Source organism: Dreissena polymorpha, chromosome 11, assembly GCF_020536995.1.
Source record: "Dreissena polymorpha isolate Duluth1 chromosome 11, UMN_Dpol_1.0, whole genome shotgun sequence".
Taxonomy (NCBI): Eukaryota; Metazoa; Mollusca; class Bivalvia; order Myida; family Dreissenidae; genus Dreissena; species Dreissena polymorpha.
In genome coordinates, this window is record NC_068365.1 from 81,312,156 (window position 1) to 81,329,094 (window position 16,939).

The 16,939-nt window shown below is 35.1% G+C and overlaps 1 protein-coding gene across 3 annotated transcripts in view; it reads left to right on the plus strand.

Moving 5' to 3' along the window:
* Window positions 1–16,939, plus strand: part of LOC127850763 (dynein axonemal heavy chain 8-like) — a 232,215-nt gene that overhangs the window by 7,792 nt on the left and 207,484 nt on the right. For all 3 annotated transcript variants that reach the window (XR_008035439.1, XM_052384053.1, XM_052384052.1), the window contains exon 2: window positions 5,720–5,927. Coding sequence is in view for 2 of the 3 variants with exons in the window: in XM_052384052.1 (XP_052240012.1) it covers window positions 5,720–5,927 (208 nt within the window). In the remaining variant the exon portion in view is untranslated. The remainder of the gene's footprint in view (window positions 1–5,719; window positions 5,928–16,939) is intronic.

Below are 16,939 nucleotides of genomic sequence, written 5' to 3' on the forward strand. Positions count from 1 at the left end.
TAAATAAGCGTTTTTTTGTTGTTGATTTCTTTATACATTTTCTGAGGGGGAAACAAATCAGTTTTAGGGGGAAAAAAATATACTTTTCAGGTGGGGGACTGCAGCCGAAATTCCGCGGCAGATTTGATAGATTGAGGGCCCTGGCATGTTGCAGGCTACCTTCCCCACTTGCTGAAGCATCCGATCGTCGCTGATGATTGAATGATTTCATCGTTTGCTGTTTATATTTTAGTCAAATGATCACATGTACAATTTTAAATCAATTTAAAATCAAAATATTTACTTATAACTGAGATATTTAAGTTTGAAAACTGCTGCATTCGAAAAGTCACAGGCTTCCTGAAAAGGCTGGACCTCCTGTCTTGTCCGGCAAAATTTTTTACAGTTCGGCGAAGTTTCTTATATTGCCGGTCCATATGACAGGCCAAACAAAATATGACTAAATACCGAAAAGTCTAATACTTGCCAAAAGAACGATTACATCCAATTGGAATCACTCTTTTCGTGAATTTCAAGCCTTTTTGTCATTAAGAACACTAACGCGTTACTTGTTTCTAAGAGCACTCTCCCTTTGTTGTTGTTTTTCGAAAACGTTAATTTCATTGGTCCGACATATTAACATCTATCCAATTACAAAGGTTGTAACAAAAACTACACATGAAAAAAATGCTTATACAAATGATCAAAATTGTCAAATTTGAAGTTGTCATCATCATATATAAGCAATGTTTTGCTTTATGTATCGTCAGAGCGCATGAAATAACACGGAAATGTGCTTATATCAGTGTAATATCGCATTATCATTTTATTTTTGATAATATAAAACAGATAGTTTTGTAAAAGATTGATATTGTACGGAGAATATATGAGTATATTTTGTACAAGTTGACAACATAATTACATATTATATTGAATGAATCACATTTAATCATTTTAAAATTACAGTGATTTACATTTGCATAAGAACACATGGGTGAATATTTGATTAGGTTCCATTCTTAATAAAAAAAAGATTCAAAAACACAATTACTAAAGCAGTGTCGACAGACCGTTTATCAGTTAGGTACATGTCAGACGGACATCAACCTAAGTTGGGCACGACCTTATGTGACCCCGATCGCGATTATGAAAGCTTATTTGATGCACGTCAAAAACTGTGAAGAGAACACCACTACGGACATAAATACTTGTTTGATAATATTATTTTATTTCAACTTAATTTAAATGATTTTTTTTTGCGTTGTTTCATTGTATAAAGTGATCATGAGTGGCTATTACATCAATTCCATATCGTCAGTGATTTAATCAGAACATTAAGTGCGTATCGGTGTAAATAAACATTTTAATCACGTTTTACAACTTTAAGAATTTCTATAAAATGTTTGGGTACATATGTTTATATACTAAATTCTTCTTTCATTGGACACCTTTTTGAAGACTTTATGATGTTAAAACACGTTTGCAGTTTGTGTTGAATTTTAATGTATATAAAAGTCTTCTTTTTTATGTGGCGTAACAGTGTTGTCACATTTGTTACGGTGTGGACAGATTATCTTATACTTTCATATTCTTGTTTATTCGCATTGTGTTTTTTACTAGAAAGTATGTCGGATAAGTTCCATGTAAAATTTGTGATGTTGTTTGAAAGACAATCGGCAATATGAATACGAACTTTATTCGCATCATATTGTTTGTATAAATTTCTCCACACCATTACGATGTTGTCACAACCGTTTCTCATTCAGCGTAACGGTGTGAAATGTAACGGTGATGACATTTGGGAATTCTGACAACTGATTCCAATTGTATTAATTCTCCATTTTTGTCTGATAAATTCTATGTAAAATTTGCGATGTTGTTTGAAAAACAATCGGCGATATGAAAACGAAGTTTATTCACACCATAATGTGTGTATATATTTGTGCACATCGTTACGATGTTGTCATCACTGTTACTCATTCAGCGTAACAGTGTGGACTGTAACGGTGATGACATTCAGGCATTTGATCATCCACAAACAGCATGCTACTTTTCTCAAAAACACATTACGCACACATTGTTTTGTGGCCTCTAAGAATATATAATATTTGAAAATCATAAAAGAACAGGAAGCGGAAATAGTAAAGAAAATGGAAGAACAGTGTTGACACTGAATAAAAGTACGTTCAATATTTTACTTACTTTTGGATGATTTTCACATTTTTCGCGCTCTTTTCATTGCTTAATAATGATGTAAAAGGTTGAAAGAATGTTTACTTTTCGGAAAAAGTTGTATCCCAGTATCATTCCTGTGCGGTAGATGAAAAATATTCTGCATATAAAGCTACTTAATGTAACTGTTATTAAGTTAAGTTTAAATATATTTAGCTCCATATGGTTGGGTTTTTTATTTTCTTTGACATTCTTTTATAAAACAATTAAGAAGAAAATTACCCTTTAATAATTCGGACAACACACCGTTACTAAAAAACATGGGGGTTAGTTGCTTCGACAAAGCATAAAACTGCTTTAAGCGTGTGATCTGCTAAGAACTCTTATCTAATATTGTTTACATATTATTTAACGGACAACACACCGTTACTAAAAAACATGGGGGTTAGTTGCTTCGACAAAGCATAAAACTGCTTTAAGCGTGTGATCTGCTAAGAACTCTTATCTAATATTGTTTACATATTATTTAATATTGTAATTATGAAACTTATCTCTGTTAATGTCTACCATTTAGATAATTGTTGAATATGGACAATAAATGGAACCTAATCAAATATTCACCCACATAATGATTTGATGTTATATGTTCCAAAATCAATTACTTATAGTTGTCCAATACTTATAATACACAGGCTGCACATTGCAATAAATATGAGTTAAACTTTACTAAATTCTTCAGTTATAAACTCACTCTGTTAGGTCAGGTGACTTTTTGTCCGGACAGCCTCAGCCGCTTACTTTTCCGTCAGCCTGTCCGGTTGACAGGCACTGTTTGGGACTTTTCAGGAAGCCTGAAGTCATCAAGTTTAGTACAACAGGCTATATAATTACAATTTAATAACAAGTTCATCATTTTATACATGACAACGATTAGAAAAATAATATGGCTCGTATGAGTGCAATTTTACAAGCCTGTCAATCATAAAGACGTGTAACTTAATGCGTTTTACAATTCACATTATTATTTTACGATGTGCGATTTGAGAATTTTGCTTGTTCAATGATTTTTAGCTCTACTGGCCGAAGGCCTGAAGAGCTTATGTCATGGCGTGGTTTCCGTTGTCCTTGCGAGTGAGCGTTAGACTTTTTCTTGTTTACGTGATAATGTCCACGGTTTTTATCCGATTCTTTTCAGACTTGTTCAGTGTCTTTATATTTATGAAGACTCGAACCCTATTGAAAATAGGTAACATCAGCAGGGTTCGCCAAAGCTTGAAAAATCTGTCAGTCATTCGGACTGACAGACTTGGAATTTTTGTCAGTCCGAATCAGTTTCTGTCAGTCCCACTGTCCGACTAAACTATTACAGCAAAACACAACAAAAGAGAGTACCTTTTAGATGTTTATTGGTTTTGATCACATTAAAATACAATATAAAAACATGTCCAAAGTCGATATAATTAAACAATTATTATATTAATAATAAACCACATATTAACCAAAGGTATTCTTTTTAGACTTCTTTTTGTCAAACTGTTTTTTAACCTTCACAGCTCTACAAATCCGTGTTCTTGAAAAGTTAGGGTGACATCCAATCAAGTTTGACTTAATTGCACACACCCATTCACACTACTTTGGATGACTTCAATTTCTGTTTATTAGCCAATTTCACAAGTTCTAAAACAACACCTTAGGTTAAAATATTTTCTCTTAGCTGAGGTTGATTTCCAGGTTCAATTAAATGAATGTATTTCACACCTATTTCTTGATAGAAAGGCCCATGATATTTACCACCATCCATTCTTGTTGTTTGAAATAACACGAAACATATTGCTACAAACTATCAACAACAAATCAAAACATAAATATCCCTATGTCCGAATTTTAAAATATCCGAAATATAGTACATCGGGTGAAAAATCTAATTTTGATTTCAGAAATTGTTGGTGCGTAAATTAAAATATATCCTTCCCATAACAATATAATAATGAAACTATTTAACAGAAATGCTCACAAATGCCTGTTGAAACAAGTTTTCATGCGGTTTTTGTTGTGGAGAAATTAAATGGAACAAACAAAATGGCGGACGCACTCGGTTGCTTTTTTCAACAAAGACCGTTGATTTTGAACTCGCATGTGATAGTCAATTCTAATCCAACTTTAAACATCAAAACATCAAAATGAAGGTAAGAAAAAAGGATTTTGACAGAAGTTGAACAAAAAGCATTTACCTTCTATTTATCCAATAGTATATTATACACTTTGAGTGATCTTTTTGAAACCATTTTCATCCGATTGTGTCGGTCAGTCGGACCGATTATCTTAAATCACTCGTCGGTCCTGAGAAAAATTTGCCGGTCAGGACCGGCAGACCGACGGTTTTGGCGAACCCTGCATCAGAGTAAAAAGTCTAGAATTATCTCCCCCTTGAATTTAAGAAAATTGTGAAATAAGGCTTGTTTACGCAATATAGTCCCCAGTTTTCATCCAATCATTTCCCAACTTGCACAGTGTCTTTATCTGAATGATGAGTCAAACCCTATTGAAAATGAGCAATATCGGAGTTATAAGTCCAGAATTATCTCCCCTTGAATTTGAGAAAAAAATGAAAATTCAGTTTTTTTATGTGATAATGCCCATAATTTTCAACCAATTCTTGGCAAACTTGCACAGTTTCTTTGTATCAATGTGGACTCAATCCTTTTTAAAAAAGAGCAATATCAAAGCATTCAGTCCAGAATGACTTCCCCTTGAATATGAGAAAATTTTGAAATCCCGCTTGTTTACGCAATTAATTCCACAGTTTTCATCCAATTATTTCCAAATTTGCACAGTATCTTTATATCAATGAAGACTTGAACCATATTGAATATTAGCAGTATCAGAGAAATCAGTACACAATAATCTCACCTTGAATTTTAGAAAATTCTCCTTGTTTGCGCGATTAAGTTCACAGTTTCCATCTTATTCTTTTCAAACTTGCACAGTGTTTATACCAGTAGAGCGATTCAGGCCCTCATGGGCCTCTTGTTTAAATTTGTTATGTTTAATTTTTAATTGTTGATCAATTACGATTAAATATACTTGTATTATTAGATATGTGTTGAATTAGTCTGAGTTCAAATTTCAACAATATCCGTTCAAAAATAAGGGAGCTATATTGATTTGAACACGTGTTGTGTTAGAAAAGTCTCCAAATGTATACTAACCAGCTTATTTGTGTGTGAGTGGGGGTAATATAAATATTATCAGTGTTGATTTCCCCTCAAAATATTAAATCAGCTTGATGTTTGCACTTTCATGTTTTTTAAATGATGACTAAATAGAGAAGTGTAAAACAGGTAAAACAAGTAAGTATGGGCGTTTTGATTTTGTCAGCTGGAAGCCCTGGAAGGCGAGTGGCTTTTAACGGATTATTACAACTATGAGCAACGTAAAAGCTGTATTGTGAGGCAAAAGGTCTTCAAGAATTTTAAAATTAATAAAATGTAAATATAATATATAATAATTCATTCTTTTGTAAACATGTTGCAATTTGAGCATGCACACACTCATGTTATACTTTCAGATTCTTGGAGTATGGAGTCTCAGTGAGGATAAACATGTCGTTACTACCAGGAGCACTAGCAGCACAATTAGAGGCATCTGCTGGCTTGGTTCCCTCTTCCCATGACCTTTTTGGGAAGCTTGGACCTGGTGGCACACCTCAGAGGGCCAGACGCAGAAGCACAGTGGGAAATGTCCTAAACACTACTGAAACCATTAGGGAGAAACAGGTTAACATTTACAAACAAGCATCTTTAAAAGTACTGGTCAATTTTAATGAACAATCAGTATTGTTTACAATGTACAGTTTGCTTTCGATACTTTAAACTTAACTTTTTTCTATATTCTAATTAATTTTATTAAGGATCATGGAAAATGGTCTGCATTTGCTCCAAAAGATTATTTTAAAAAATGGAGATATAATGCAGTTCTAAGTCCCAAATCTCAAATTTATTCCTGGTCAGGCGGCCCTATAATCTTGCAGCAATTGCAGACACCGAAAGATCTATTCAAGCCCTACAAGGGGCAAATCATCAAAGACTTATGAAAGACTTAACTTTATATTTTATCAAAATTATTTGTATTAGGCATGAAAGGTCTTGATTAAAAAAAAAAGACAATTTCATGGACATGTACATTCCTGGATTTGTAGTATTGTAAAGGCATGGATCGATTTTCATGTTTTTCCTTCTGTACATCCATCAGTCTGTCCATCAGTCACAGGATAAGTAAATGTGACTTTTTAAAGGGTCCTTTTCACAGATATTCGCATGTATTGAATTTTGTCATTAAATGCTTTATATTGATATTGATAAATGTAAACATTAGATGTAAAAAGCGCAAGTAAAACACATTAAAGAAGGAAAAAAAGTAGGGATGGCAATGAATACCGATTTCGGTATTCGAATATTCGGTCACCCTTCCGAACGAATATTCGGATATTCGGTCAACATCGGTTGGAAAAAAGTCAACTTTGTTTACCGTACCATTACTCCATGAATTGTACTTTCGTTTTTACCGGAAGTGACTAAATATTGACACAGCGTTGCCGTCGCTAATTCGAAGCTGATTTTGTTGATTACTTTTTATTGTTAAAATTGAATGACAAAAACTGTTTTTAAACTATTAATATCGTTCATCAACAATAGAACGAGAAACATAATATTACATGACGACAAAATAATTACATGACAAAACAGTAAGATCTACATATAATTAAAGCTGAACTTAAACGAATTATGTACATAGCCACAACACACTTTGAACCTGTTTAACAGACTAAACAGTCAGTCTTTAAAAGTTGCCACGTTTAAAAGACACTTGGATCGACGACTTCTTATCGGATGATGTCGTGAAATACTTCCAAGCAGGGGAAGGCGTAGGTGGCATTTTGCTTGGACAGATATTTACTTTATGCGTGTAGCAGTTATAATATTTTCAATTAAATGAGGGTGAAATACCAAAAACATTTCTTTAAGTATAATACCTGATTGAATATTGAGTTATTAATTAATGTTTGGACCATACGATACGCAAATACTCATTAGAGGTTGAGTAAATTATTTTCTAAAAGCTTTTTTGATTGGACAACGTGATTATAACCATACGATCTGTTTTGTTTTTCACACCAAGTCGGCTCTTTCTTTACTCATTTAATCTTTGATCATTTTAAATGTAATTCGAGTTATTAGATCAAGACGGGTCGGTGTTGTAATTGTCATACGGTCTTATTTGTTTTTTACACAAAGTTGGCTTTTCCTTTACTCATTTAATCTTTGATAATTTTAAATGTAATTCAAGTCATTAGATCAAGTACAGGTTGGTGTTTTGATTGCCGACGCGATTTGCACCTATCATAATTTTGAGACAAAGTGTCTGGCTTTAAGCGGGATTTATGACCGGTATACTGTCATCACCATAGCGACGCATTGTCGCGCTTACCGGAATAAACATTATGACACGAGGAACAATTTTTTTGACAGTGTTTGAAGCAAATTTTACGAATACAAGGTCTTTGAAATTAATCGATTTTTTATTTTTTCTTCCGAATATTTGATTCGGCAAACAGTATCCGAATATTTGGTCGGGACCGAATATTCGGATATTCGGATATTCGTTGACATCCCTAACAAAAAGTAACCCTGAACTGGGCTCGAACCACTGAACCTTAGAGTAAAAGTCTATCGCTTAGACCACTTTGCCATGCTCATACAATGAGTGATGTATTTTATACTTTATATAAGCAATCCTCGTAGTATGCCAAAATACAATGATAGAACTCTCCAAACTATTCAATCGTTTCGCGTTGCAACGGTTTATAATTTTCAGGTTTTTAAATCATCAAAAGATATATATAATGGATATTTTAGAGCATAGTAAATGTTTAGTATTACTCATGCCTCACAAATATCATAACTACAACGAAAATTTGAGAATCCTAAACATTTTTTTATATAATTTTGTCAACTTACCAAAATGTGAAAAGGCCCTTTTAACACAAAGTAAAACAAAACTGGAACACAAAGCTGTTTTATCATACTGCCTATCCCAGGAATTTTAGAGGGCCAGTCAAACACATTGTCTGATTATATTTGAACCTTGTTGGGCATATGGGCTATTTGTAAGGCACAAGCTCTTATTTTCCATTTTATTGTCAGACACTTGACTATATGTAAGCACCAAAATGTTGGTTAGATGTTTCCATTTTTCGCCACAGTCATTTGCTGATTCAGGGTTTTTCGGCGCAGCTGTATAAGCCAGCTTTTCACCTTTCCTGACCTTTGTAACTGTCCAATAAAATTCAAATAAAATTTCCTGCGGCTAGATACGAATGAATACACTTCATTTAGTCCGTCTGCTGATTTGAACATACCACTAGAACATTGGAAACATGAACGTGTCTTTGTAACACTGTTTTATTGCGTGTTCAGTGTCACAGGACGCCATTTATGCTATTGTTGTAGTGGTGTAATAACAATTAAATCATAGTTCTATTTTTATGTCCCCCACCACTATAGTGGGGGACATATTGTTTTTGCCCTGTCTGTTGGTTGGTTGGTTGGTCTGTTGGTTGGTTTGCGCCAACTTTAACATTTGCAATAACTTTTGCAATATTGAAGATAGCAACTTGATATTTGGCATGCATATGTATCTCATGGAGCTGCACATTTTGAGTGGTGAAAGGTCAAAATCATCCTTCAAGGTCAAAGGTCAAATATATAGCTTCAAAGCAGCGCAAAAGGGGACATAGTGTTTCTGACAAACACATAATCTTGTTATATTTTATTTCCAATGTACTCAACTAATCTTGTATGTGTCCACATTACTAAAAATTTATTAATTGCTACTCACTTTCACGCATCCAGTTCTTAACCTTCCTAAACACTCACTGACTATCATCTCAATCCCTAACTCCCTTCTCTCAGCATTCTGACACACCCCTAATTCCTTTCTTCCAATCAAATCTAATTATCTTAATATGCATCTTTCAGTCATTGGTCACATTCATATCTTTCACCCATCCAACTGTCACTCACAACCTTTTCCATAACTATTACCCCCTACTATTTCACACATGTGTAACCGTCTTAACCTGGTGGAACTACTTCTCTATAGGTGTCTCTGAATTCTCTTCGATGATTATCTCAGGGTCTCTGGTATTACCACACCAATATAACTAAGACAACTTACATAATAACCAACATACATGAAATATAAACTAATGAGCATCATAAAACATATTAAATATACTTTCATTACTTGCCCCTGGTTCAATCATCATGAATCAATTTTATCTCTAATGAACAGGCTTGATAGATAGAACAGTTTTACACTAAACACTCGACATCAAGTTTGTGCGTGCAACTTTTATTTTCAGAGGATTGCCAGCGCTAGAGCGTTTGTACTTAAAGGCTATGTTCTCATATTTAGTAATTACTTTCATATTCCTGTCTGTGTACTAGTATATTTAAGTTCATAAAAGTATCGTTTTTCCCTATCCTGATATTCGTTTTGGCCAAACCATTTTAAATTTTTTTGAAATTGAACTTTTAACATGTAAAAGTATAAAGTTTTAAACAAGCCGTCGTTCCAGCAGTGGAAGCGTGGCCTCACTTTAATGCATCGCATTCCAACCCGCAAGGTATCGGGGTCAGTTTGTGGCCAGTAAAACAATCATATAATATAGACGCTATCCGGTGAACTAGGTGAACTGGAATTTTCTTAAGACCAGAAATATGTTAAATGAAGATATTCAGAGATATAATTATGGTATGTCAATAATAGATTCTTAATGTGTTTTCAACAATACCATGATAAATATTATGTTTGATTAATTTAACACGAATAATTCCACCATATTGACTAATGTATTAAGCATGAGCGCGATGATTCTCGATACTGTTAATATTCAAATCAAATAGTAATGCCCGACAAACCACTAAAACAGGTTTGTTGGAAGAACGCGTGTATAAATATTTAAAATATGTACGGATATTTCGCGTGTGGCCGGTTGACTCATATGTTTTAATTTCACTTCCATTCTTTTGGTTTTCTGTTTTGTATCTATAGGTTTATGACCAGCATTATGTAATAATGTAAATTTGCCGCAAAAACTCCGCGTAATATCCCGTACTGCATGTGATGCAGCTAAGAACTGCACAGAAAAAGACATTCGCTATCTTTGATCTCATTCATTGAACTCTTTACCTTTCACCAACTCCTACCACAATCAAAGCCGTATATCTTTTTAAAAAGATATTTATTGTTTCCAGTCATTTTGGTAAAAGGAGTCTGGTCAAATTAGTATTTTTTTAATCGACAGGTGGCAAATTTGGGAATTTTTTGTAGACAAAAAGGAGCAAATTGGGATTTTTTTTCCACAAATATTGACACAACAGGTCTTTTCCTGGCCATTTTGGATAAAAATCTTATAATTATAAGTCATAAGACACTTCTTTCTATAAAAATTAATTCGGGGGGGGGGGGGGGGGGGGGGGGGGAATGGGATTTTTGGTATTTCGGTTTGGGATCAGGTCAGTTTGCTTTGGGATCGGGTCTGTTTTACGTCCTTTTTTAAATAGCAGAAAAACCCCTGTGATTCCATCCATGTAATCTACCATAACTTTGCTCTTGACCATGACCTCAATTGTACATGGGCTATTTCTTGGTTTAATTACTTGACTTTATTTTAAGCTTGGCTGTTTTCGCAGAAAATAGCTCAGCAGATTAAGTCTATATATCAAATTTGGCACATATACTCTTTTGATGAATTTGGTGCCTATACCCAGGTTTCAGGGGGCAAAGAACACATTTATTTTTTCAGACAAAGTGTAAGTTAATAATGTCACACAGAAATCCAACATGGTGTCAAAAATGGCTGCCAAGATGGCCGCCAAAACATATTAATGATCATAACTATGTTACTTTCCACTCAATTTTAGATCTACATTTTGGTGTCTATAGATAGGTTTCAGTGGGCAAAGAACACATTAACGTCATCAGACATTTTTTATAAGTTTATTATATATCACTCAAATCCAAAATGGCCACCAAGACGGCGGTCAAAACCTATTTATGATAATAAAATATGACTATGTAACTGTCAAATTTGACTAATTTGGTGTCTATACCCGCCAAAACCGTCGGTCCGCCGGTCCTGACCGGAAAATTTTTCTAAGGACCGACAAGTGATTTAAGATAATCGGTCCGACTGACCGACACATTCTGATGAAAAATGGTTTCAAAAAGATCACTCAAAGTGTATAATATGCTATTGGATTAATAGAAGGAAATGCTTTTTGTTCAACTTCTGTCAAAATCCTTTTTTTTCTTACCTTCATTTTGATGTTTAAGTTGGATTAGAATTGACTCTCACATGCGAGGTTCAAAATCAACGGTCTTTGTTTAAAAAGCAACCGAGTGCGTCCGTCGTTTTATTTGTTCCATTAAATTTCTCCATAACAAAAACCGCATGAAAACTTGTTTCAACAGGCATTTGTGAGCATTTCTGTTAAATAGTTTCATTTATTATATTGTTCTGGGAAGGATATATTTTAATTTACACCAACAATTTCTGAAATAAAAATAAGATTTTTCACCCGATGTACTATATTTCTGATATTTTAAAATTTGGACATAAGGATATTTATGTTTTGATTTGCTGTTGATTGTTTGTAGCAATATTTTTTGTGTTATTTCAGACAAAAAGAATGGATGGTGGTAATTATCATGTGCCTTTCTATCAAGAAATAGGTGTGAAAGACATTCATTTACAGGGGACAAAAATACCACTCGTCCGCTCGTATTGACGAGTAAAATCTCGAAAGGACGAGTGAATTTCCCTAAAGCTCTCGTCCTACAGGACGAGTGAAAAAGCTGATGTTAAAATATGTATTTTCTGACGAGTAAGACTTGTTTTCATTAAATAAAATCATTTTCTTAAATCATATCTATTCCGAAAGTAGATCGCGAATGAACCGGAAATTGTAATTGTAAATTTCATACAGCAGGTGCACGTTGTAATGCGGGACTGTGTCCCCAGTAAATATTGGCTTTTTGGTGTAAACTTTGCGCGTCCATGGTAACAGGGAACCAACCTATGCATTCACTGTAAGTATTGATTTTTAAAGAATTATTTAAACGCGAAGTAGAATCTACGGTTTCAAACCAGTCTGAATTTCGTCAGAACAATGTCTGACATACGAGCGTTCTTTAAAGTTGGCGGTAGCGATGTTCAAACGTCCGAAACGGAAAGCACGCGAGTATTAGAAAAACGGCAAACACAAAATTGTCTTCAATTATTTAATGTGCGTACCTCATAAATAAAGTAATTTATTTCACTGCTTAACATTTATTTTGTGATCAACTGGCATGAACAACTGAGTAAGCAGCAATTTAGCAGTGATACAAGAAAGTTTATTAGTCATATCAGCCCTTTGCAATCTTCATTTCACCCATATTTTAAGGACAAGTGCATGTGTTTGCAGGACGAGTGAAAATTTTAATGCACTTGTCCTGCAGGACGAGTGCAGTTTAGAAATATTTTTGTCCCCTGATTTAATTGAACCTGGAAATCAACCACCTCAGCTAAGAGAAAATATTTTAACAATAAGTGTTGTTTTAGAACTTGTGAAATCGGCTACTAAACAGAAATTGAAGTCATCCAAAGTAGTGCAAATGAGTGTGTGCAATTAAGTCAAACTTGATTGGATGTCATCCTAACTTTTCAAGAACATGATTTTGTAGAGCTGTGCAGGCTAAAAAACAGTTTGACAAAAAGAAGTCTAAAAAGAATACCTTTGGTTTATATGTGGTTATTACTAATATAATAATTGTTTAATTATTTCGACTTTGGACATGTTTTTATTGTATTTTAATGTGATCAATACCAATAAACATCAAAAAGGTACTCTCTTTTGTTGTGTTTTGCTGTTATAGTTTAGTCGGACAGTGGGACTGACAGAAACTGATTCAGACTGACAAAAATTTCAAGTCTGTCAGTCCGAATGACTGACAGATTTTTCAAGTTTTGGCGAACCCTGACCCAGGTTTCAGGGAGAAAAGAACACATAAATATCACATTTATATCATCATACAAAATGTAAGCTAATTATGTTACACAAACATCCAACACGGCGACCAAAATGGCCATTAACACAATACGAAGGACTACAGGTCCATAACTTGTTACTTAAAAGTTATGGTTGTTATGTAAAACGCCATAGTTTAAGAGACAAGGACCACTTTAATTGAGTTGAGGTTATCATTAAGCAGTTGAATAATCATATACTCCAATTTATGACATTTGGAAGAGAGAATGAACTAGCACATGACTTCAAAATAGGATCAGGTTTTACTAACTTCTGTAGACTTCATTTTTTACCGTTGCTGAAAATCATTGAATATTAATTACAGCCGGAATAAGCATGAGCTCTTCCAAAAGATTAATATAATACACTTTGTGTTCCTTTGACAATTAATTTACATAAAAGCAGAAGTACCGGTAGATGGTCTTATTGTCCCTTTCGGAGTAATGCAGGATCTAGATGAGCAAATCTGTATCCTCGCCCACCAACTGTGTGGTGCTACGACGGGATCGTTATACTGTTTCTTTAACAATTTCAACGTCTGTATCCGCTGAAGACAGAACAATATAGCATCCCATTTAAGGCAGAGTTGTGCTGATCAGAGCAATCATGCCAGCCGTGTTTCTGTCACGAGACAAAAAGTCTTCCTTTTGTACATGAGCATTCTGTTTCTTTGCCTAATCTCACAATATGATTCACGTTTGTTTCATCGTCTCCGGTGCGTGTTGTCTTTGTTATAATGACGGTCTTCGTAGCCTTCGAACCCCACTGTCGCTTGTATGTAATGCATTTTCTATGAATCTACATAAGACACGGCTATTGCGTTATATAAGTCGTCCTTCTCCATGGTCAAGGATTCAGCAAAGTGCCACCATCATGCTTCTGTTTCATGAATACAGTTTATCTCAGCCTCACATGATTTGTCTATAGCATACTCTCAACTTGCCTGAGCGATCTGAGGCTTATCTGCTGTACACAGTACGTTCTTGGTTTCAAAGAAGGCAGCAGGAAGGGAGCTAAGTTCAGAAGACGATACGACTGCAAGGGAAGGATCTCCAGATTTTTACACCACCAGAAAACGCTGGAACAGAAGAGCAGGATAAAAAGCACGGTCAGAAGCGATCTTAACAGCCAAGCTATTCCCAAGAGCTTAGGCTCTTATTTTCTCGTGAATTTATAAGTAAAGACCGAGTTTCCTATGATATCTCTTACGATCGTTTTCCCAAACGCCTCAACTGCATGAACATTCACCTCTGACCCAGCCACTATCTTATTGACCATGTTTCTCGGAGTAGGGTTAGCTGTGTATGAAGAGCAGGTTGTAATCTGTGTCTGCATTTTCTCTAGATCAAAAGAATCCCCTTTGATGCACGCTTCAGTTGAATCTTTGTGTTGTGGAATTGAAGTATATGACAGATCTGTGAAATCCTGCATCCCACTGTTGTGCTCGGATGATGCAGATAGGGTCCAAGGGGGTTTCATTTCCTCGGCAATTTCACTGCCGCGAGTTAGACCACATGTGCTCTATAAACACATCATCAATGTGTGCTCAATGACAATATCACGTCCTAGCCCAGCATAGCATTGATGGCTCCTACGAACAATGTGAAAACCAATTCCGAACTTTTGATAAACGTCTGGGTGCGTTTCCTCTAGGTTGCTTATTTGCAGCAAAGATGGATAGCAAATCGGGAACTGCCTGCTAATGCATCAGCCAACACTCAGTACGTTATGCTTTTATGCTTCCTGGGTCATTTCCGCTGAAAGCTGGCTGTGTACAACAAGAAGATGGTCCCGTAAAGCCCTCTGGACAAGTTTTCGTGTCACAATGTGCACAATTTGCGCATTTTCTCTATAGACTGCCACCAGTATGTTTTTGAGAGCGGTTTCTGCCATGAGGTATCCTTTGCCCCCCCCCCCCCTCCCCCGCAAGTTCATACGTTTATGAAATATCCCAAATTTTAATCAACACTACTTTGTGGCGCATGAGTGACGATTTCGGCAGCCTTACAATACAAGGGTTGGTCAAACGTTACAACAATGGTGTGAAGGTTGTGGCAAGGTTGCAAACTAAGGCTTATGTTGACAGAATGCACGCTTTGTCCCAATTGTACATATTAATAATAGGCAAGAATTAGAATGACAATTCCAGCCCTGAGTACTGTATTTTCTGATGCAAGATACACATCATTCCCTGCAAATTCAGTGTACCCTGAAGTTGAAAAATATCGATCCTCTTGTCAAAATCATAAAATCACGGCAGGTCCAAACTATGGTGTTTCACATAACAAACATCACGTCAAAAGTAATGGACTTGTGGTCCTTCGTATTGTGTCGTTTGACGCAATGTGAGATTTCAGTGTAACATAATACACTTAAACTATGTCTGACAATCGTAATGTGATCTTTGCCCCTCGCAACTTCGGTATAGACACCAAAATCATCAATTGTGAAAGTTACAGAGGTATGATCATTAATAGATTCAGGTGGCCATATCGGAGGCCATTTTTGACGCCATGTTGGATTTGTGTTTAATATAATAAACTTCAACTATGTCTGATGATCTCTAATGTGTTCTTTGCCCCTTGAAACCTATGTATAGCCACCAAAATAATCCAATTTTAGCAGATATTTACATAGTTATTATCATTAATAGGGTTTGGCGGCCATTTTAGACGCCATTTTGGATATGTGTGTACAATGTAAACTTAAACAATGTCTGATGATCTTAATGACATTAAATGTGTTTTTTGCCCCTTGAAACCTAGGTATAGTCACCAAATTCATCAAATTTGAGTGGATAGTTAGATAGTTATGATCATTAATATGTTTTGGTGGCCATCTTGGCGGCCATTTTGGAAGCCATGTTGGATTTGTGTGTAATATAATAAACTTAAACAATGTATGATGATCTGAATGTGTTTTTGCCCCTTTAAACCTATGTATACAGGGTTGTCATTATTTACCGATTGCCGATCGAATTCATCGGTTAAAATTGCCAGAAAATAGGTTATTTTTACCTGAATCTTTACAATTGCGATCGGAAGTTTTGATAACACAAACCGATAATAATTGACGAGGAATAATAACTGTAGTATAGTAGAGCAACGCCCGGTCATTCAGTCAGTCCGTTAACTCCGCCTAAGAGCTACTGTTTTCAATGAATTTCTCAGTGAGTGGCCAATATTGATTTTTCCAGCTGTCAATCAAATTCTTCTTGGTAAGCACGTCAACCCATCAGCGCTCAGGCAGCCAAATACACGCCAACCCCACGTGAAACTGTATCAAATAGCTGTACATTTCACAGATTATTACTGACCGTATCTCAACGCATGTAGCACTGTATAGCGTAATTAACTATTTTTTAGTTACAGAAAATGTTTCCACATATTAAAAAATGCTCTTCGATTTTCTACCCAAAAAAAAGTTATTAGCGACCTCTGAGCTACGAAATTGTTATTCAGCATCTAAATATTAAAGTCCACGCTTTCCACGAGGAAGAATGACGTGATGTTATACATGAAGTTTAATTTTGGCATGATTTTCATCTGTACATGGAAAACACGAGATATATGTGTCTCTGTTGCTAGAATTTTCTTAATTTTCCGTGAATAATCAAATCTGATAATGATTTCGGATAACACATTTAATTATAC